The sequence below is a fragment of the Sciurus vulgaris genome (genome assembly GCF_902686455.1).
Source record: "Sciurus vulgaris genome assembly, chromosome: 3".
In the NCBI taxonomy this organism is placed as follows: Eukaryota; Metazoa; Chordata; class Mammalia; order Rodentia; family Sciuridae; genus Sciurus; species Sciurus vulgaris.
This window is the reverse complement of record NC_136463.1, coordinates 50,461,157-50,482,794: the sequence shown is the minus strand read 5'-3', so window position 1 is coordinate 50,482,794 and position 21,638 is coordinate 50,461,157. Positions and strand designations below refer to the sequence as shown.

The window sequence follows — 21,638 nt, the reverse complement described above, 5'->3', positions numbered from 1 at the left end:
CTTCTACGGACTCAGGAGGGACCAATCCCTGAGGCTTCTGGGTTGTGTCACCCACCTGCCATTTAATTCTGAGCACAGTTGGGATGCTGGCATATCAGCAACGGTGACAGTAACACATACTGTGTGCCCACCCGTGGCCTAAATCCTAAGCCTGCATTAACTGGCTTAGCTCTCACAACCATGCCCTAAAAGTATCATTGTTACCCTGTAAAAGATGAGGAATCCTGACACAGAGATGATAAGTAAATGACCTCTGTTCCCTACTGACGCCATGGCACATGGGCAGCAGACCCTGGGCAAAGATGCTCTGCAGATTTCTTTGCTTGGTGGAAGGAGTTGTAAGAGGTTGATGTTACCTTCTGGATATGGCCTTTGGACCATTTGGAGGGTCTGCTTTCCTGTCCATATGCTCTTAAACAAGTGTCATTCTAGAAGGGATAACAGCCCATTTGAAATCAACTTTTTAAATAAAAATTGGGGGTAAAGCCAACAATTGTTTAAGTTGTTATAAGATATTATGTTTTATGATTTATCCTAGAACACAAATACAGAGAAAAGCTGAAGCATGCATTCCATTATTTATTTTGGTATCTGTGAACCTTATGTATCTCTACTTTCTGTTTGGATTGTAAACGAGTTTAACTAGAAGTTATTTTTACCAACCCAATCTAATAATAATGTTGCAAAACTAATCAGGCATCGCACTTTCCTAAGCAACCACCGCCCCCATATCATTTCCAAATCTCCCTATCCTTGGTTGTGATGATGATGATGATGACGATTTTAACTCGTTTGTGAATTGTCCCCATAGGATCTTCTGAAGACAGCCTTGGATTTCCACAAACTGGGAAAACTTGAATTTAGTGGCATCAGAGGAAATTCCCTAGGTCAGCAGGTCCAGCAAATGTATGATGAATTTCAAGAGATGTACAAAGTCTTCTCAGAGTATTCCTATGACTTCTTGGACCCCCAAAGCATGGTAGGGCTCAGAGGGGCTAACTTGCAAGCTTTGTCCTTGTCTCAGATGCCTCTAGCCTATAGGGTCCTAACATTTACTTGCGTTTTCCCTATGCATTTTCTTTGGTTCTGTGTTCTAGTGGTTTCATCGTTATTACTTGTATCCAGGGAAATTACCATTATCCCTGTGTCATTAGAGATATCCTAATTATTTTTCTGTGCTAGGAGAAAGATCATAAAGAGTCTTTTCTCCACTATTGACTGCTCCAGACAAATGACACCCAGGGTTTCAGACATGCTAGCTGTGTGTGGGATGGTAAAGGAAGCTGTGGTTACCATGTGGCTTTGAAAATTTTAAACTAAATAAAATAAGCAAATACTGCATGATCTCACTTATTTGTGGAATCTAAAACAGTCAAACTGAGAAGCAGAGAAAGGAGGTTGCTACTAACTGTAGGCAGAAAGTGCTAATCAAAGGATTCTAAGTTTCAGTTATGAAAGATAATAATTTCTAAAAATTAATGTACAATGTGATGATAGTTAACAATAGTCTATTGTTGTGTACCTAAAGTTTGCTAAGAGAGTAGATCTTAAGATTACTCACCACACACACACACACACACACACACACACACATAGAAGAAAATGGTAACTCTGTGACTACATGAGATGATCGATATACAATAGCTTGGTGGTTGTGTTTATTTCAAGGTATATAATATACCAAATAATAAGTTCTATACTTTAAATGTACAATTTTAAATTTGCCTACTATACCTAAATGAAACTGAAAAAAAAAAAAAAAAAAAGGTTTTAAGCTTGAAGCAGAAACTGCTAAGTGAAGTCCAGGCATATCAGGACAAAAGTTTATTAGTGGCTTTGGGAGGAATAGGTGAAACTGTTGCCCACTGAAGATAAAGAAAAGCCAGGGGTATGTTTCCCAGGAGTGAGACCTGTTGCCCTGTGGGTTCAAAAGCCCAGGAGCAAAACAGAAAAGGGGCTAGAATGGAAATAGGGAGTGGAATTTCCTAAAAAGAAAGGCAAAATTACTAAGTAAGAAATTTTGAGAGAATAGGAGAGAAAAGGAAAAAGAAATTAGGACAGTAATCTACTCTGAGTACCTTCAGACATCCAGGGAGATCTTGGTTGACCAGACCCAAGAGGTTCTACATTTTTAGAAATTCTATTAGTCTAAAAGAGATAGACAAAAAATGGGTTACAAAGCTGGGAAAATACCACATGTTTGCAACTATAAAATAATAATTTAAAAATCCCAGAAAGAAGTAAAAAAAAAGACTGTAAGGAAATTCACTATGATGTCAACATAGTTGGGTTTAGGAAATAAAACTGTACTATATTTTCCCACTTTTAAAAATAAAAATATGCATTAGTATTTTAAAATATTTACAAGTAGTAATTTACAAATTAGAGTTTTGAACCAACAAAGTTTTTCCTGAAAATTGCTGCACTCTCAGAAGAGAGAAAACACAGTAATTGGATCATAGTTATATTTAAAAACTTCATTGTTGATCTGAAATTCAAATTTAACTGTGTGATAAGTGTTTTTATTTGCTAAATTTAGCAACCTCCAGAACAATGGCTAGTTGCTGTCTCAATCAATTTTGGTATCTTTAGAGGAAATAATATATATTAATTTCATTAACTTACTTTTTTTCCTAATGGCTGGATTGATTTAGTTACACTAAAAAAGTGGGATTTTGACTTGGGGGAGAAAGGATAGCAGGCAGTGATGTTGGAATAGCCCCATTGCTGTGCTGTTGTGGTGTGATGTATTATGGGGTAGTGTGAGAGAAGGGGCTTCAGGAAGTAGAAGAGACGGGCACAGAAAGAGGGATAAAGCTTACCAACCTCACATTTGATTAATTTTGCCATTTTGTCCAGAGTGTCCAGTAAAATGCTGCAATAAAAGGTAGTTCTCTACATGGACAAAAACTAAGTCACAGCACAGTGAATTCTAGAGAATTAAAATAAACCTTTGGAACAATTTATTTCATAAACAAAAAATAAAATAAAATAGAATAAACTTTTGGCACCACTGATTCAAGTTCAAAGGTTAGTAGCGAAGACCATAGTGGGACTAGCTTTCAGAAAATTGTGTTTTTCTTACATATACTTGATGTCTCCTCAGGAATTTGAAAATGACATCTCTGAATTTAACCAGAAAGTAGAAGATCTTGATCGGAGATTGGGGACCATCTTTATTCAAGCTTTTGATGAAATACCTGGTTTGGAGCATGCCTTTAAGGTTTGTACAAGTGGGACAGGAGCCACCTCTGGGCTACTCCCCCAGCCTTCATCAGAGGATGGTAGTGATAGAATCCCGACTATTTTGTTCCTAAAATTTTTCTTTTTCTTTGTCTGGAAGATAGGGATGTAAATGTCCTCTGGCAAGGGAGTGTGCAGAATTGGGCTTCTCAGAGTGATTACTTATGCTTCTCTGAAAACATGACAATATAAAGTACTTTTAAAAGAGTTTCTTTTGCAATGCCCTCTTTAGCACCACACCTTTATAGTAGTGTAAGCAGTAGAAATGAGAAAGTCTACTTTGTTCACTATCTGAAACCATGGCTCTGCAATACCATGGCTCTTAACCACTGTTGCCAGATTGATTCAAGCTGGAGCAAACCACTTACAAGGTAACGAATCACTGGACCCAGGATCAGTCACCAGAATAAGACTTGTGCTCTTGCCCTGTCTTGTCCAGATCAGGTGGGGGAAGGATGAGGAGAGCGAGAATATTAACAGCTGCACAACTGAACATGTGGAGTTGTGAGACTGGGACTCATGATGGTGCATGACAGGTCTTCCATAAACTATAAAGAGGCTTTCAGAGTCAGGAGGAAGTTACAGAGAGGCAAAAGTTGGTTCAATAGAGAACAGCGATATCCTTCAAAAGTTTAAGATGGAATGGACTTCTTTGGAAAGTAGTTTAGTTTCTGGTCACTAAAAATGTTCAAATACAGACTAAATGAACAGTGGAACAATTGTAGAAAAGCTTAAACCCTGGCTGGATGAATCTCTGCACTATTCAAGAATATTAAGTAACCCAAATAGTCCTGGTCTTACTAGCCCCTGTGTGTGTGTGTGTGTGTGTGTGTGTGTGTGCGCGCGCGCGTGCGTGCGTGTATGCGTGTGTGTGTGTAAACTTTAATAATCACCTTATCTTTCATAACTCATATAAGACTTCCAGGAGTCCTTCTTCAAGCCCTTGAGCTAATTTCAAGGAAAGACTTAGTACAAAATGGTCTTATGTGCTGTTAACTATCATGGCTAATTGGAACGCTAGTACACAGACAATTTTGAAGCCATAACTCCATTCATGCACTGAGAATGCCCATCCCACTCATATGAATTCCTTTGAACAAGAGATTTCAAGAAGTCTTCAGCGGAGGCCTTCCATGTATTCTCAAGTTGCTCTATGAAATCACTGTGTGTCTCTGCTATGTGTTTATATTCCTTTGAAACTTTGTCAGTCCAGGAAGGTATTTGAAGAAGTCTTACTACTGCTCTTTGGTTCCCACCATGAAAATGTCTACATTTAGGCCAGAACATATCTCTCTGGGTTCTATAAATTCTAATCCTTGAAATTTTATTGAGGAGTCTAGGTAGAAGAAGAGGGAAATTTTTCCAATTTTGTTTCTGGTTCCTGAAGCAGCAATGTTTGTATCAAGTCTCAAAGGACTCTCATAAAAGCAGATTCTTTATCTTCTGGCCCTGACTCTTCTCAGCAGCCCATAGAAACCAAGGAAAACCAAGGTAGTCACCAAGTCCCTTGCTTTGATTCTCTTTTTGGTCATCTCACCAACAAAAAGTCAAAACCCTTCCCTCCTCCTACAGCCAAAGCAAAAGCTCCAATGGATATAACTTCACACAAAAAAAGTGCTTTTTCAGGGTTCTGGGAGTAGGGTCTGGCCAGAGAGGTCACCTGACTCCTGATAACCCTGCTATTGCTGTACAATAATCCAACCACTGATGTAGCTTAGAGGATGTGACCACCCAAGGTACATCCAGATGAAAGATCATGAGTCAGACAGTGCAGGTTAGCCACAGGGCTCCCTCAGTTGACATGTCTATACCAACAGGAGATGTGAGCCACAGGACTCAGTGGAGACCCACTCTCTTATGCCTCCTTCAAGAAGCAACAACTTTCTACCAGGGATCTAGATGATTTTTGTTGAGGAAAAGCTGGTTCTAAATCCTTCAACACAAAGCTGCTTGTACCTTTATCTACTCTTCAGAATGCATTGGAATTGTTAAAGAGGGACTTCAAGTTGTCTGACCTGAGACACATCTGGCCCAGGACTTCACCTCCCCCTGCAATCTGTATGGGCTCTTCTCTGCACTTGGTCATTCCCCATGCCATGGCCTGGAAACCTTGAAGCCACCTCAGATTCCGAGCCCATGCCAATGAGCTCCGGAGCTCACTCTCTCTCACCCACTCTAGGTTTTGAAAGGCAGTGAAGAGGAGAAGTGACAAGAATGGCCCAATGTGAAATGAGGTGGCAATAGAATCAGCATGAGGTCTTAGACAAATAGGGTCTACTCAGCTTTCAGGTTTAGGATACGTGGATGTAATCTTGACACCATGTCTCTTGTACTCATTAACTTAAAAACAAGTGTGGGCAAACCATTTTCTGTAGAGTCAGCATAAATATTTTAAACTGTGGATACATATATTCTCTGTCACATATACTTTAGTTTAAAAAAAAAAACAAAAAAACCTTTTTTTGAAATGTACCATGTACCAAAGTCAAAGGCCAGGTTTTATCACCCACTGGCTGTCCTTTGTCAGTCTCTGACTTGAAGCACAATGTAGAGATGGCAGGCTGTAATGGAAAGCAAGTTTAGAAGCAGTATATTGGTATATCCTAAATATAACTGATGTCCTGCATCACCTAGTCTCAGAGCAGCAGCATGATCAAAGAAACACAAGCCAGGAACCAAGAGGTAATTAAAAGCATTTCAGTTCTTGATTCTGATGCTTCAGGAAGCACCAGAGGGTTAAGGTTCTTTTAGTACATCTTCAAATTAGCCTTACTATCACCCCCTTTCTCAGGGCAACTGCTCTCTGCAATGTTTTTTCTACTCTCACTCTAACTTTTTGGCCCTCTGAATTCTCCCCAAACCCGACCTGCTTAGCTTGGTTCTTTTCTTTTGCACTATCACCTTTCTTAGGTTATTTCTTTTTTAACCTTGCTCTTTAGCTCAATTTAACCCTCCTAGCTTCTTTAGTTTTCCTTTTAGTCAGATTTTTATGAGAGAAGAGAGTCTGGTAGGTAGCCCAGCAGACAGAAGTCCTTCTATTTTAGAAGCAAAGGAGAAGGGGAAAGACTGGAAATATTATCATACCAATAATTACTGCTCCGATTCTGTAAACAACTGTGCACCCCTTTTGCACTGGTAGATATAGGAAGGAAAAAAATCAAGAAACAGAACTTATGGAAGGTTGGAAATGTTTAATCTGTGACTTTTTTTTTTCTCTTCAGCTGCTAGACATAGCAGGAAACCTCCTTGACAGACCACTGGTAGCACAGGATGCATCAGATAAATACCTGGTCCTCATCCGAATGTTCAATGAAGAACTGGATGCTGTGAGGATCATCTACAGTCAGCACATCCAGGAAGAAGCAGAACTTGGTATGTTTATTAACAAGGGATTTTGATAGGGAAGTTCAGTTACTGGGAGGGTTAAATGAATTCCCCTCGCATTTGTTAACTGTCCATATATGGGTCTATGACATTGTCCAAGAAGGGCAAACATGACCCTTTTGCTTGAAATTCCAGACTGTCTTGAGTGATTGCAGAGTTCACTGCACTGTGGGTGTTCTGTGTCTGGGGCTGAGATGGGCAAGCGGAGTCAGAGCAGTGAAGCCTTGACTGCCACTAGTCCATTGCGACCTTGGCGTCACGTATGAGTCCACCCCGATCAGTGTTGCCACACTGATTAATCTTCAGCATACCTCCGTTCACAATAGATTTTACATGCAGGAGAAAAGTTTCTTATCCCTTCCACTGCCATGGCAACCGTGCTTCTGGTGGGAGGAACCCACAGGAGCCTGACAAAGGGCAGCTCTTACCTTGCAGAGGTGCGGTGTCTCCATTTTTATTGCTGTTAAATGCCCGATTGTATTTGTTTGGTGAAAGTCAAACAAGTTCATTTCAGCCTTACAAACACTTCTTGAGTTGTTGCTGCATGCAAGGTTTATGTGTAGGCACTATGTGTAATGGCAAGTGTGGATAAGGGATAAAATAATAACTATTTTTTGGTTATTTTATTATTACTAATCATCAACTGTTTAATTAAATAATTAATACTGAAAAGAGGTTGTTCATAGAGTCTGACTAGTGCTCCACCTGACTGATAAGGACAAAACAAGATGAACTGTGACTGAGAGATTCCCAGGTGGATTTATGGGGCAGGGGTGTGGAGCTGGGCCCTAAAATTCAAAGGGATTGACAGCAAGGGTGAAGAGACAAAGGGCTCCAAAGAAAAGACATGAGAAAATGCAGAAATGACCAGCCACAGTCCGTACTTCCAATATAACCAAACAAAATATGCAGAGGGGTGGGGTGGAGAGAGAGAGCAAGCAAGAGAGCAGTTTAGTCATGGAGTCTGCAGTCCAAATGTGAAGTGCTCCGAGTCCCATGTTAAGGAATCTGCAAGACCTTATTATTTAGGCAATGGGGCTTTGTTAAGGTTTCCAGGTAGCCAAGAACCAAGACCATTTTGTTTATGAACAGGTTTTAGAGTGAAATTATTAAGAATGGCCTTCACTGAAGAAATCATTCTCAGAAAATTGATTGGTCCACTTTCATGTGGGACAGTACTCCTGACTTCTTATAATCATTAAGTCAGAGTATGAAAATTCAAACTCTTCGGGGGTCATATGGGTTTTTTTTTGCTGGGGAGGAAATATGCACAACTCTTCCTACCTTTAAGCAGCACCCATCTCTCAGCTCACAGTTCCTGAAGGACAAAAGTCCAGCATGGTATATCTGGGATCTCAGCTCAATGTCCTGCAGCTGACATTAAGGAGTTGGCCAAGCTAAGTTATCATCTAGAAGTTCTCAGGGGGATAAATCCACATCCATCCAAGTGCATTTGTGTTGGTAGAATCCAGTTGCTTGTGATTGTAGGTCTGAAGTCTCCATGCCTTGCTGGCTACCAGCCAGAAGCTTCTCCCCTAAACTAGAAGCCACAATAGCAATAGCAGACTGAACCCTCCCATGCTGCCAATCTCTGACATCTCCTTTCACCCCTTGCCAAAGCTCCACTTTTTCAGTTTGGCTGTTAAGGTGAGGTCACCCAAGATCCTCTTCCTTCTGCTCCAAACTGTAACATGGATGGTATCTTGTCATGGTCATAGTTTCTACCCACACTTAAAGAGGATGATTACGCAAGGATGAGGGTCACTGGGGTCATCTTAGAATTTTTCTAATCATAAAGACTCATGGGAAATGAAAATAATGGCCTTGGGCTGAGTGTGAGACATTATGGAGTGGGGGAGCCCCTGATAAAGTAAAGGAAGGGTCCACTCTTAGGGTTCCATTACTAGTTAGATTTGGCACTGGATTTTGGCCAATCTTTTCCTTTTACCTGGGAAGCTGAAAACTGTTTTGTTTTGTTTTGTTTTGTTTTGTTTTGTTTCTTTTTTAAATGAAATCTCACATTTACTAAATCTTAACAAGTAGTTATCAGGAAATGAACATACTTTATGAATTAGAGAGTGTCCAGGTTGCATTGACTCTGCTCAGATGCTTTATAATTCACATGACTTGTCTCATTCTTAACCTTGTTAAATTCTCATAGAAACTTTCCAAGTTCATTAAACAGGGAAAATATTGTTTCCATTTTATAGATGAGAAAACTGAGTCCCAAAGAGAGTTGTCTGTTCAGGGCAGTCTTTCTCAACCCTGTGGGAATAGGTAGAATTATCTTCAGAGTGTCTAAAAAATGTACCTATGACCAGGCACCCAGATCAATTGAATTAGAATGGCTTAGAAGGGAACCTATGTCCTCTGATGCTCTTGTTTTCTCCCAGGGTTGCTTTTATTTCCTCTTTAACAGAACCTGGTGACCTTGTAGGAATTCCTCAGTGTGAGCCCAGGTGACCTTAGTCTGGAGGTAGATACAGCAGTACTGGAATAACTGGTAGGAGGCATCAGCAGAGTGGAGAGAGCTATGGGAGACTGTAGCCTTGCTTCAGTCTGGCTGTGCATGTCCCCAGGGTTCTCCCCAGTACACAAGAACATGCCTGCTGTGGCCGGAGGCCTCCGCTGGGCACAGGAGCTGAGGCAGCGCATCCAGGGTCCTTTTGGCAACTTCAGACGCATCACGCATCGGTGAGTATCTCATTCCTGAATGTCAGGTTTGTTCCTGCTGTGCATTTTGAGCATAGAAATGCAGCTCACTTGCCTAAGGCATGAAAACCATCTTTACTTCTTTCCGTTTTCATCAATGGTCTAGGTACCTATGTCCAAATAGTAAAGATATTCACACATTTGAACTGAGATCTGGGTCCCTTGGTATTAAGTGAGGCTTAACCAATCACAGGCTGGCTGGTTTTGCCCCATGACATTGATTTCTAGAGGAAGATGAAGTGGGGATTTCAAGCTTTGTGGGGTTCTTCCACATCTCTCTCTGACAAAATGACTCTGCAGCTGAGACTCCTGGAAAGGATGAAGCCAGTGCTTCCTAAAGTGCAGTGTGAGGACCTTGTGCAATAGAAGAACACCCTGGGACACTTGCTAAAGGTGCAGGTTTCAGGGCCACACCTGTCACCTGCTGAATATGAGCCTGGACTGGATTGTGAATCTGCTTCTTCAGCAAGTTCTTCATGTGCTTCTGAAGGTGACTAGGATGGGAAACCGTGGGCCTTCTTTGTGGCTGAGTCTAAAAACCGAGATACTTAGAGCCCACTAGGAGTGAGAGAGAGTAGTTATTTGTGACATCATGCTTAGGATGCTCCCTAGGTATAGGAAGTCTTTCTCTGATCCCTCTTTCTAAAAGACTTGACTGTGTTGAAAGCACTTGACTTTGGCAGGCACAACAGAAGCAAAGGAACTGGAACTGGCCGTTGGCATCACAGGCTTTTTGAAGTTAGGAAGAACTGTGAGACCCTCAGGTAGCAACACTAAAGACCTTCTGTAACCAGAAAGCATAAGAACTAGTAGGCAGAGGGTATGAAAGAGGGGGATGGGATTTCAGGGACTGACACCACTCCATTTGAGTATCACCAACTAGAAAAGGAACCCTAATATGAGCAGTCTCTTGAGTGTTTTGTTGTTGTTTGTTGTTGTTTTGATGCCAGTGATTGAATTCAGGGGTGTCTAACCACTGAGCCACATCCCTAGCCCTTTTTATTTTATTTGTGGTGTTGGGGATTGAACCCAGGGCCTTGTGCACACAAGGCAAACACTCTACCCACTGAGGTATATCCCTAGCCCCTTTATTTTTTATCTTGGGACAGGGTCTCACTGAGTTGCTTAGGGACTCACTAAGTTCCTAAGGCTGGCTTTGAACATGTGATCCTCCTGCCTCAGCCTCCCAAGCCACTGGGATTACATGCATGGGCCACCATGCCCAGAAAAGCTGGAAATCTTTAGTGTTGGATACCCAACTTTAGAAAGAATAAGGATTCCATATTTTCCCAAACTCTGCACATATCTAACAAAGTATGCCTGTGGGCGAGGTCTTCCCAGTGTGAGGCCATTTGGAGCATCTGCTCCAGTCTAGGCTAGCTCTTTATTCTGCAGATGAAGAAAACAGGCAGAAAGAAATGAGGTGACTCACCTAAGGTCTTAGAGGCAGTCAAGGAGAGGACTGGGTCTTAGGGCTTCCAGCCCAGAGCTCTTCCCAGGGGTCTCTAGTTTGGCAGGAGTAGGTAGAGTACAGCTAAACCTTCATGCTTTTCCGACATGCCCTTAAAGTGTCGGGGAGAAGACATGTGAATGTGTGGGGTAGGGTGTCAGGCAGCTTCCAGGAATATGGACTGCAAAGCTGTCATTGGTCTGTCTCCGAGGAAGCAGACTGAGGCATGTGAAGTTACTGACAAAGACGTTCTCAGAAACAGCAGCTGTGAAGAAGTAAGAGGAAAGGGATTGAGCAGAGGGAGAATCTGAAGTGCTGTGTAAGTTCCAAGTAAGGCTTCATTGGATCCTTCAAGGAAGATCAGTTCCTTAGAACTGCCTAGCCATTGTACCCTTGGATCATCAGCTAGTCCTTGGATGTGGGGTTTCCCAGGACCTAGTACATGACCTTGAACAAGGTGACTCTCCTTGGTTGAGGCTGTTCCTAAATAGGAGGCAGTTGTGCATCATCTGCAGCCAACACACCTGGCCAGAAGGGTCAGGGGTTGGGGAATGTAGGGGACAGTTGGAATACCTGGTCCCAAGGTAGGTTGTAGGTGGCACACTGTGACAACCTCTACAAGTTTCATGAAAATTCCCATTTGTTTTAAAAATGAGTTCAAATGTATATTGTCCTCTATAGTATATATTTATTAGTTATTAAAAGTGTTGTAGAGTCCTCATCATGAAGTGAAGTGGTAACTACTGGGAGTCTTGTTGTACTGATTCCTCAAACTCACCAAGTGACTGCCACATTCCCCAAGTGAGAAGCCTCATTTCTCTCTGCCTCATTTTCTTTCAGATACAAAATTGACATCCAGGGGTTGGGAAGTTTGTATAGATCCTGCAGCTTGGGAAGTGAGAGCAAAGTGTGAGCCAGCCCACCTGGCCTGGAGCACTCTCTGCTTCTGCTTGCTGCTCATTCACCACAAAAGGGAATGGAACGACTGAGAGCCCAGTGCTCCTTTTGCGGGTGTGGGGGGCTCATGTGGAAGGCTGAAGGGATCACATGAAGAAACCCAGTGATGGTTTAAAGAGCAAATGGATTTTAAAGAATCATTGCAAAAATCACTTTGCTAGCAGGACAGAATACAAAAACAAAAAACCCAGACCTCCACATGGTTACTGTGAAGTTTTCTAGAAATTAAAGATACTTCATCAATATCTTCTTCCCAGGAGGTGGACTTTCACTTCATGTTGCAGCGAGTGTCAAACCACAGGAAGCAGTTGTGGGCAACAGGGCCGCAGACTAGACTCTGCTCACTCCTGTGTGGGCCTCAGCGTTCCTTCAGAGGCCTTTGAGTGTATGTGAGCATACACATGCATGTGCATGTATGTCTATGTGCATACATGTGTATGTGCATTGTGTGTGCATGCATTTGGGGGATATGAGGTATGTGAGACCCTCATGTAAATATATTAAGGAATATCAATGTTTCTGATCATGTGTCCTGAATGGATTTCAGAAAAGGGGAAATAATCTCATATATATATGCATATGTATATACATATATATATAAGCAGTGTTATATACATATGTTTATATATACATTCAGAAAAATAATGTATATATATAAATATATACAATAATACAAAGTAATGTGTATATATTTAAACACATGATTATGTATATACACACAAAATGATTGTTTTTCCTCAAATATGGAAAACTACAGCACCTAGAATTTTTCTTTAATAGCCAAGTTTCCTTTTCATTTATAATGAAGAGGAACCTCATTTACCTTGTGCATGATTAACTCAGCTAGATGAGGGGTCTGGGGAGCTCTGGCAGGAAAGGTCATAACATGTATACCACCTGTGGGGCAGCTTGTACTTTAGCAGGTACAGGTGCCCCCTAGTGGCCCAAGGAGGATGTTCAGGAAGAAGAACGCAAGCTCATCTCAGGGCATTTGGGAATCAGTGCCCAAAGTCATACAATTTCTTTGTGAGGTGCAGTTTGTTCCTGAGATAATTCCTTTGACATCTTCTAATTCTATGTCATTTTTTCCTCCTGGGTGCCGATAGTTGCATGGAATCTGCTGAAGGAAAGAGAATAATACAAAAATATGAAGATATGCTCTCATTGCTGGAAAAGTAAGCAGCTTTTGGGATCACATAGTTCTGCTAATTGCATACCCTCCCCCCACATAGCACCTTTTGCTGTTGAGTTTGTGCCAATTCCTTAGCAGCTCTGAAATGTCACTGTGTTTTATGTTATAGCTACAATATTTGTGAGTACAGTATTTCTGGGTTGCATGCACAGGGTCTCTGGGGAATGCAGCTCTATTCTATACACAAATACTTTTCCAGTGTAGATGTCCTTGGAGTAGAAACCCTGCAGAGCTAGAAGGAGTGAGGTGCCACTCATGGCGCTCCCCGATGAGAGTCCTGGAAAATCACAGCCGCTGCTCTCTAAGCAGAAAGCAATAGTTCATGCTGCACAGAGAGGAAGTAAGTCTCAGAAATACTTCCTGCGTCCTTTATGAAGAAAGCATTAGAATGAAACTTTGATAGGGGTTCATAGTCGATCCTGCTTTAAAGCTAAGTCTTTTGGGGGTGCAACCACTAGAAACAGTTCAAGACCTCACCTTCCCCTCTGCCATTTGCTCTTTTCCCCAATTCAGGAGAGTAGGAAGATAGACATTATGACTCTGACTCTGATTTTTCTTAGCACCTTGTTAGACAAATCAATTGGTGGCCAGCTACACATACTTTACCTCCAAAATAGCTTCAAGCGTATCCTCTCCTCTTTCTTCCCACCAGTAGCATCTTCACAAGAGGCTGGACTTCTCTCGTCTGAACTGATGCAGCAGATTCCTAACCATTCTGCCTGCCTCCAGATGTGGCCCCTTAGCGTCCCCACTGTTCCCAGTTCCAAAATATCATCTCACCCCCCTCAGTCAGAGACCTTTCAGTTGTTCCCATCATCTCCTTAGCCTGACATGAAGAGCCCTCCATGATGTGGCCTTTGCCTTCCTCTCACCACCTCAGCCTCAGACATGCAATCTATTCCTTGCCCCCAGCACACAGTCCTGCCTCCACCCTTCAGCCAGGCATTGCTTTTATCAGGAATGTTCCCATCCCTCACCCTTCACTGTGCCACCTCTGATCATCCCCTGTTGTTCTCCTTTTCACTCTGCTGTCCCCTGCCTCTGCCATTAGATGTCTGATGCCTGGTATGATTCTTCAGGGTTGTACTTACTATATTATACTACAGTGATCTGTTTATCTGTGGTCTTCACAATTAGTCACATTTATTGTTTATTCCCCAAGCCCAACACAGAGTAGGTGTTTAGTCAATGTGTAACAACTGAATGATGAATGTCCATGAGCTACATGAAGATTAGAGTGAGACCAAATGTTATCTGGACCTTCTTCCAACATTTACTGAGACTAATGACTATTTCCCACATCCCCCTGAAAAGATCACATGTAATCTTTCTAAATTCCTCTGACTGAAGCTGAGTCATCTTTAAAAACCACTAGTTTTAAGCAGGAACTGACCCAGCCTGACCTGATCAATGATTAGTAGTTTCTTCAGTTCATGTTTTGGAGCAAGGCCAGGAACTGGGGCACTGGGGGGGGGTGTATGAGATGGCTGTTGTCTCTGTTGCAGATATGAGACAAGACTTTACGAGGACTGGTGTTGCACAGTAGCAGAGAAGTCACAGTACAATCTTTCCAGACCACTTCTGCAACGTGACCCAGAGACGAAGCAGATCACTGTCAACTTTAGCCCACAGGTCAGCCAAAAGGCAATTACTTCCTTTTGGGTTCCTGGAGAGTTTGACTTAATTGCTACTTTGAAAGGCAAAAAGGCTTTTTATAGGAATATGTAAAAGTTGATCAAAAGAATAGACACCCTGGATTTCTTGGAGGGGGATGAATCTTAGGGTGTAATATTTTCTTAAGTTGTCCATGTTCATGTTTTTCACTAGGACCAATCAACACATTTGCTTTGATTTTGCACAAGATACATGGAGATGAGTTGCTTATGACAGAGATACTTTCTGATAAATGCATTACTAGACAATTTCATCATTGTGCAAAGATGACAGAGTGTAGTTATTTGAGATAAGACAGCTACAATGTCACTAGGCGATATGGGACCACTGTTGTATATGTGATCTGAGACATCATCGAGACATTGTTCACTGAGACATCATTATGTGGCTCATGAATGAACTGCAAAATATCACTGGTCATTTGGTACCAAATATTCAAACCCTACTTTGAATACTTATAGCATGTGAAGGCCACTGACTAAATGTCAACTGTATTTGACACTTGGTTCCCACCTGGAGGAACCCACATATAGGTGGGATTGAGAGTCTTGGCATGCAAAAATCTGCTTTTCTTAGATAGCATATGATAAATCTCTAAAGAGTAGATTTAGAGGAAAAAAATCCCTCCAGATTAGTGTTTCTCAACTTGGGGTAATTTTTTCCACCTGAAAACATTTTGGTTTATTAGATTTAGAGGGGTGCCAATGGCATCTAATGGGCTGACCCCATGGACACTGCTTTACATCCTATAATACTCAGGATGGTGCCACAGAACCAAGAACCAACTTGTCCTAAAAGTGTCAATAGTGCTGAATTTGGGCACCCCTGATCTAGATGGTTAGGAGGGTGGAAACAAGTAGGCACAGAAAACTTAATGCTGGAGAAAACAATCATCAGGACTTGCATCATTCAGGTCAAAAAAAAAAAAAGTATTGTTTGCACTGAGATGAGCAGTCACCTGCTTCTGCCCTGGTGGCACATTCCCTGGGAATGCCCTTGTTTTAGTCAGCTTTTTCATTGCTGTGACCAAAAGAAATGACAAGAAAAATTAGAGGAAGAAAAGTTTATTTTGGGGAATCACAGATTCAGAAGTTTCAGTCCATAGATAGCCAACTCCATTCCTCAGGGCCTGAGCTGAGGCAGAACATCATGGTAGAATAACGTGGCAGAGGAAAGCAGGTCAGGACGTGGTCACTAAGAAATGGAGCGAGGGGCAGTGCTCTTCTCACCATGACAAAATATGAACCCCAAAGGCACACCCCCAGTGACTCACTTCCTCCAGCCACACCCTTACCTGCCTACAGTTACCACCCAGTTAATCCCTATCAGAGAATGAAAGCAGTGATTAGGTTAAAACTTTCATAACCCAATCATTTCACCTCTAAACTTTCTTGCATTGTCTCACACATGAGCTTTTGGAGGAACCCCATATCTAAACCATAATGGCACTGTAGACAGAGCTGAAAACCAAGCTGTATGTATGGCATGTACTAGGGACTTTGTATGTGTTTGTAAGCAATAGAAGGGAAAGGATGGAGAAAAGAAAGGAAAGGGGAAAAGGGGGCAAATATCTAAACTATAACATGAGTTGAGGGGAGACAACTGAAAGCATAACAAGTTAGAGTCACCGTCACCCTTGGCATCCCACTTTCAATAGGGTGACCATAGCCTTACTACTTTCTAAGAATGAACAGTAGCACACTTACCAGTTTTGAGGGTCATAATTAGAGATCTGCCCTTCTGGGTACAGGTTGAGAATTGTATAAGTTATTTTTCTTTAATTTATGTGAATTATATATTTAAAATGTTTACATGCCCCATTACTGATCACTTAAATTACTTTCCAATTTCATGGGTCTGTATTTTATTGAATCCAGGATGCACATTTTTTACATATTTACATCTCTAAAGTTGACAAGTGCTTGTAGTTTAATAGTGATAATTTTCCTTTCTTCAATTGGACATAGACTAATGGTGCATCTTCTAATCCTTGACACCTGAAATTGGATGAAACTGGGTATAGCTTGTGCTACAATAAACATTCTTAGTTGTTATTGTATCCATTCTTAATTATTTCTTAGGATAAATGCCTAGAAGTAGAATTGCTATGCTATAGAGTATTCATATTTTGTGACTTTTCATGTATATTATTAACCTGTTCTTCAGAAAGATGGCAATCAATTATTCTCCTGTCAACAGATAACTTCCATTTTCTAAAAGTTTCCAGACTATAGAACTAGAAACAAAAAAATCTCAATTTTTAAAAATTTTCATTTGTTTGATGACTAATGATCTTGTGTTCACAGGCCACTTGCATTTTTTCTATGAATTGTGTGTCCCATTGGCCCATTTTCTGGTGGAAGTATTCCCCTTTCTTAGGAATTTATTAGAAAAAAATGGGAAATATTTTTCAAATATTAAGAAACCCTAACAAAAACTTCAATAGTTTTTACCAGTTTGTCATTCTATTATGTTGTCTGATATTTTCTGCACATAAATTTTTTATGTTTTGCCTTGTGGTTTTATGTTTGGAATGGCCTCCTCTACCTCAATATCAGAGAGTCACACTATTTTCTTTTAATTTTTTTATTTCACTTTTTTTATACTTAAGTTTTTAATATTCATCTTGAGCTCATTTCAAAGTAAACCAGAAGATGAATTCATATCTCCTCCAAATGGTTAGTATTTGTCTTCATTCTTCCTAAGACTGGATGGTCAGAAATGAAGAACCCCTCCAGAGCCACAGGAAGAGGAACTAGGAGCTGGGATGTCTTTCTCTGAGGCAGAAGTGGGGAGAACTGTGACTTTGTGACTGCTTTTCATCTATACCAGTACATATCAGTCCTTGTAGGTTCAGACAGGAAGACACTGATATGTGGACAAGGGTGAAGAGGGTGCCCAGCAGCCTCTCAAGGCCTTTCTGGATTTTCTTTAGATCATGTCTACTTGGCTTTTCATTTCTTCACTTGCCAATAAACTCAGGGACTCCACAGAAGTGCAGAGAGACCTAGTGATTTGTGTTTCTTGACCTTCTAATATATTAAAACACAAATAAATGCCAACAATGTTTCAGAAATTATGCAATATTCCAAATGATTCTATTTAACAATTAAACGTTTGTCATGTGCTTTTCTCAATCTCATCAGTATCTCTCAATGACTAACAATCTCCTTTGGAGAGAACACAGAAGTCTACATGTGAGGCTTTTTGCATGCATGTGGATGGCCAGACCAGCTGATTCTCCTCCTACAGACCAGCAGCCCTCAGTGGAACTGGCTTGACCAGCCTGAACCTGTCTCCATTAGCCACGTGCCCCACACCACAGAAGGCAGAACTCTCCCCTGCTGTCCGTGATGTCTCCTTTTTCAGGATTCCCTCTTCCTGCTTTTGCTTCTGATTTACATATCTGGGCAAATCTTGCTGCTTTCTGAGTCATCTTCCTTCTGCCAAATACTTGATTTTCCTTCTCTGAGACTAGATTTAAGGAACTGATAGGATTAGAGGTTAAAAAGAGGCCCAGAAGGTCTTTGGGTCCCCAGGGATGTTCCAGTCCTTGACAGATGTGACAACTGTCTCACAATATCTAAACAATAACTACTTGGGTTGATTCTTTCCTCCAGCTGATTTCAGTGCTGAAAGAGATGAGCTATCTTGAGTCCAGAGAGACAAAGCACATCCCTGAGACAGCCGCAGCCATGTTCTCCTCCAGGGAATTCTATCGGCAGCTTGTGGCCAACTTGGAGTTGGTGGCAAATTGGTACAACAAGGTTATGAAAACTCTGCTAGAGGTAGAATTTCCATTAGTGGAGGAAGAGCTGCAGACCATCGATCTCCAACTGAAAGCTGCAGAGGAGACTCTGAACTGGAAAACAGAAGGTAACGGCACCACCTGCAGTCTGAAAGAAGCATTGGGATTAGCGATAAATTAATACATTAATAAACTAATTAATAAAGCTAATAGAAACTTAAATCATCCCCTGGCTATCTGATTTGGCAGGAAACCCAAATCTGTCTTCTCCCTGGGCACATAGCCAAGTAGAGAAGCAAGGAGAGTCGATAATCCTCCCTTTTCTTCTCTTGGGATATGACTGGTCAATTTAGAAAACTTCACTGCCTATACTTTGAGATGCTCAGAATTTACTAAGATGCACCACAATCTCTAGAATATACATGGCACTCATAATTGAGAGCTCTTAACTATATAATCATTGTTGTTTGGTTTTCTTAACTAGATTGCAAACATCTTAAAGGGGGTAACTCTGCTTTTATTTCTTCAATGTCCTCCATTTCAGTAAATTTTTGATTGGTTAACACATTCAGGGGACTATATGCAGGGAGATATGGCATGAGCTGTATGGGTCCTATTCTTACATGTAGTGAAGACAAAAGGCATATGTACCACGCAAATCATATAAAACTTGTCCATGATTTTTTTTTTTAAAGCCATCATAGAGTTAAAAGTAATGTGTGGCAAGTCACAAGGGAGGGAGATTAATTCAAATAGGGTCCTCAGAAAAGTTAAAATTTGAAAGTCCTGGAATGTCATATTAAACAAGTTAGGACTTTATTCAATATATAAGAGGGAATGACATTAAAAGTACTAAAAAATTGATTAATCCAAATAAAGTCACCAGGTTGCACTGGTATCTGATTGTAAAATTACCTTCCTTGGCAAATGTACCAACTTTGTGTGTGTGTGTGTGTGTGTGTGTGTGTGTGTGTGTGTGTGGTAGGCGTCACTTCTGTTTTTCTTCCTCTGTAGTCAGGATTATGGTAAGGATCGGTTTGTTAATACCAGTAGGAAAAAAAATGTTCTGATGATAATGAAGTGACCTGTACAGAAAATTCTCATAAAACCTGCAAGCATTAAATCCCTCTCTCTCATAACAAGTAGCTCTTCAGCTGTGCCACTGTAAGGTGCTTCATTTAATCATATTTCTTTTGGGGAGCAGGCATTTGGGATTATGTCATTCAAATCACCAATAGTATTCATGATCTTGAACAAAGAATTCAGAAAATGAAAGACAATGTGGAGGAGATTCAAAGCATCATGAAAACGTGGGTGACTCCAATATTTAAGAGAAAAGATGGGAAAAAGGAATGCCTTCTTTCTCTGGATGATCAGCAAGATCGAACGGAAAAATATTACAATCTCATCAAAGAATCTGGCATGAAGATTCACGCCCTTGTTCAGGTAATAACCAGCCTCTCAGAGACACATCCTGAGGCGAGAGGGAAAGCACCAAGAAATGTGTTTGAATGGAAAAAAGTGATTTGGAAATTAGAACTACCTATAGAAACTGTGTCTTCTGAAGTCAAGAATAAAAGTTTATACTGAGAGCAAAAAAACTGAAGCTGATAGGGGGAATGAAAATTCACATGCTGATGTCAGTGTGTCAAAATTCACCCTGTGTTAGGAGTCACACCACTTAGTTGTCACATGACTTCAGTCTCACACCTAACCCCAAGGGTATGTAAGGAGATGCCAGAGGCAGAATCCTTAATTATTTGCTGCACCAACCACCCTTATCCCCAACTCACCCATGCCACCTGGTGTGGTCCTCCAGCATCATTCTTATAATTAGCTCTATAGAGCCCAGAGAGATAAAAGAGTACCAGGCATCTCTAACTGTATTCAAGAAGAGGAAAAACTGCAGAGTGTGGTGATCCCTGCAGTAAGACTTGCCCTGCTTTGTGGTCAGGGTGACTTCTTGTTCCATCATCAAAGACTAAAGCTTCCTTGTAAACAATGGAAAAGGATAATGGTCACCAGTTCCATTCCTACTGAAGTAGCCATCAGACCATGTCTACAGGTTGACTCATGCTAGAAGTTAGAAACGAATTGGCAGTTGTTATGTGTGGGGGTCTCTCAGCTACATCCTGCATGGATGAGAAAAGGGTTACCTACCGGAGGATGATGTTGGCTGTTTATCAGTCCATTGCCCAAAAACTTAACTACTCAATAAACACACAAGAGCCAATACTCTTTTTAAATGAGAGGGGGTGTGATAGGTCTGCCATACCAGCTCTGGCCTCTAACAACATGGAATAGCCCAACTCTCTTAAAAGACACACAGGTAAAGGGGGCCAAGACCCGGAGGAGCTTCTTCTGTGATGGACAGGTTAGGGTGGAGTTAGGGGAGACATTCTCTTAGGGGAACTAGACAGGGAACCATCCTGGGAAGGGATGGCTTCCCACAGTTACATATGGGTCATCTGTGGTTTGCGGCACAGTAAGAATGTCCAAACTTAAACACTAATGATGACTGGAGTTAGGTGACAGAAATAATTACCTAAATTTAGCCTTTGAAATCCTGAACTTAATTTAGTTTTAACCCCTTCTGGCCCCATATTCAGCAATTCAGTATCTAGTGTTAAGCCTATGCATCCACTTTTCATTAATCTTTCTTCCTTCCCTCCATGTGTCCATCCATCCATATGTCCTTACATCCATACATATATGCATACATCCTCTGTATTTCCAAAAATATCATTTATGTGCTAATTGGCTCATTACATATATTCCTGTCTGAAGTGCTTGCTTACATCTTTCACACATTTTCAATAGGGTTGTTAGTTCCAGGGACCCTTTACAGTTTCTGGATACACGTCTTTTGTCAAACATATATGTTGTGAATATTTTCTCCAAATCTGTGCCTTGTGCATTTTCTTAATGGTGTATTCTGATGAGCAATAGTTTCAAATTTCAATGTAATCTAATTTACCTTCTTTCCTCTTACAGTTAGTCCCCTTGAGTCCTAAGAAAACTGCCTATCCCAAGTTTGCCAAGATGTTCTTCTACATTTTCTTTTAGAAGCTTTACAGTTTTAGCTTTTACACTTAATATTGTAATTTTTCATGAGTTAATTTTTGTTTATGAGGTGACATGGGAATTGAGTTCATTGTTTTGCATATGGATAACCAATTGTTGTCATACTATTTTTTGAAAACACTTTTCCTTATTGAAATTTTAGAATATTTGTTGAAAACCTATTAAATACTTAAAATACTGATATAATTTTTGTG

At 40.9% G+C, this 21,638-nt stretch overlaps 1 protein-coding gene across 4 annotated transcripts in view; it reads left to right on the top strand.

The window, feature by feature from the left end:
• Positions 1-21,638, top strand: part of DNAH9 (dynein axonemal heavy chain 9) — a 352,397-nt gene that overhangs the window by 29,883 nt on the left and 300,876 nt on the right. For 2 of the 4 annotated variants that reach the window (XM_079135284.1, XM_079135286.1), the window contains exons 7-14: positions 812-979; positions 3,107-3,223; positions 6,465-6,615; positions 9,207-9,321; positions 12,853-12,921; positions 14,444-14,570; positions 18,233-18,488; positions 19,565-19,806. In XM_079135284.1, coding sequence (XP_078991410.1) covers positions 812-979; positions 3,107-3,223; positions 6,465-6,615; positions 9,207-9,321; positions 12,853-12,921; positions 14,444-14,570; positions 18,233-18,488; positions 19,565-19,806 — 1,245 coding nt within the window. Of the gene's footprint in view, positions 1-811; positions 980-3,106; positions 3,224-6,464; positions 6,616-9,206; positions 9,322-12,002; positions 12,132-12,852; positions 12,922-14,443; positions 14,571-18,232; positions 18,489-19,564; positions 19,807-21,638 lie in introns of those variants that run through there. The other 2 variants (XM_079135285.1, XM_079135287.1) reach the window with 2 other exon arrangements.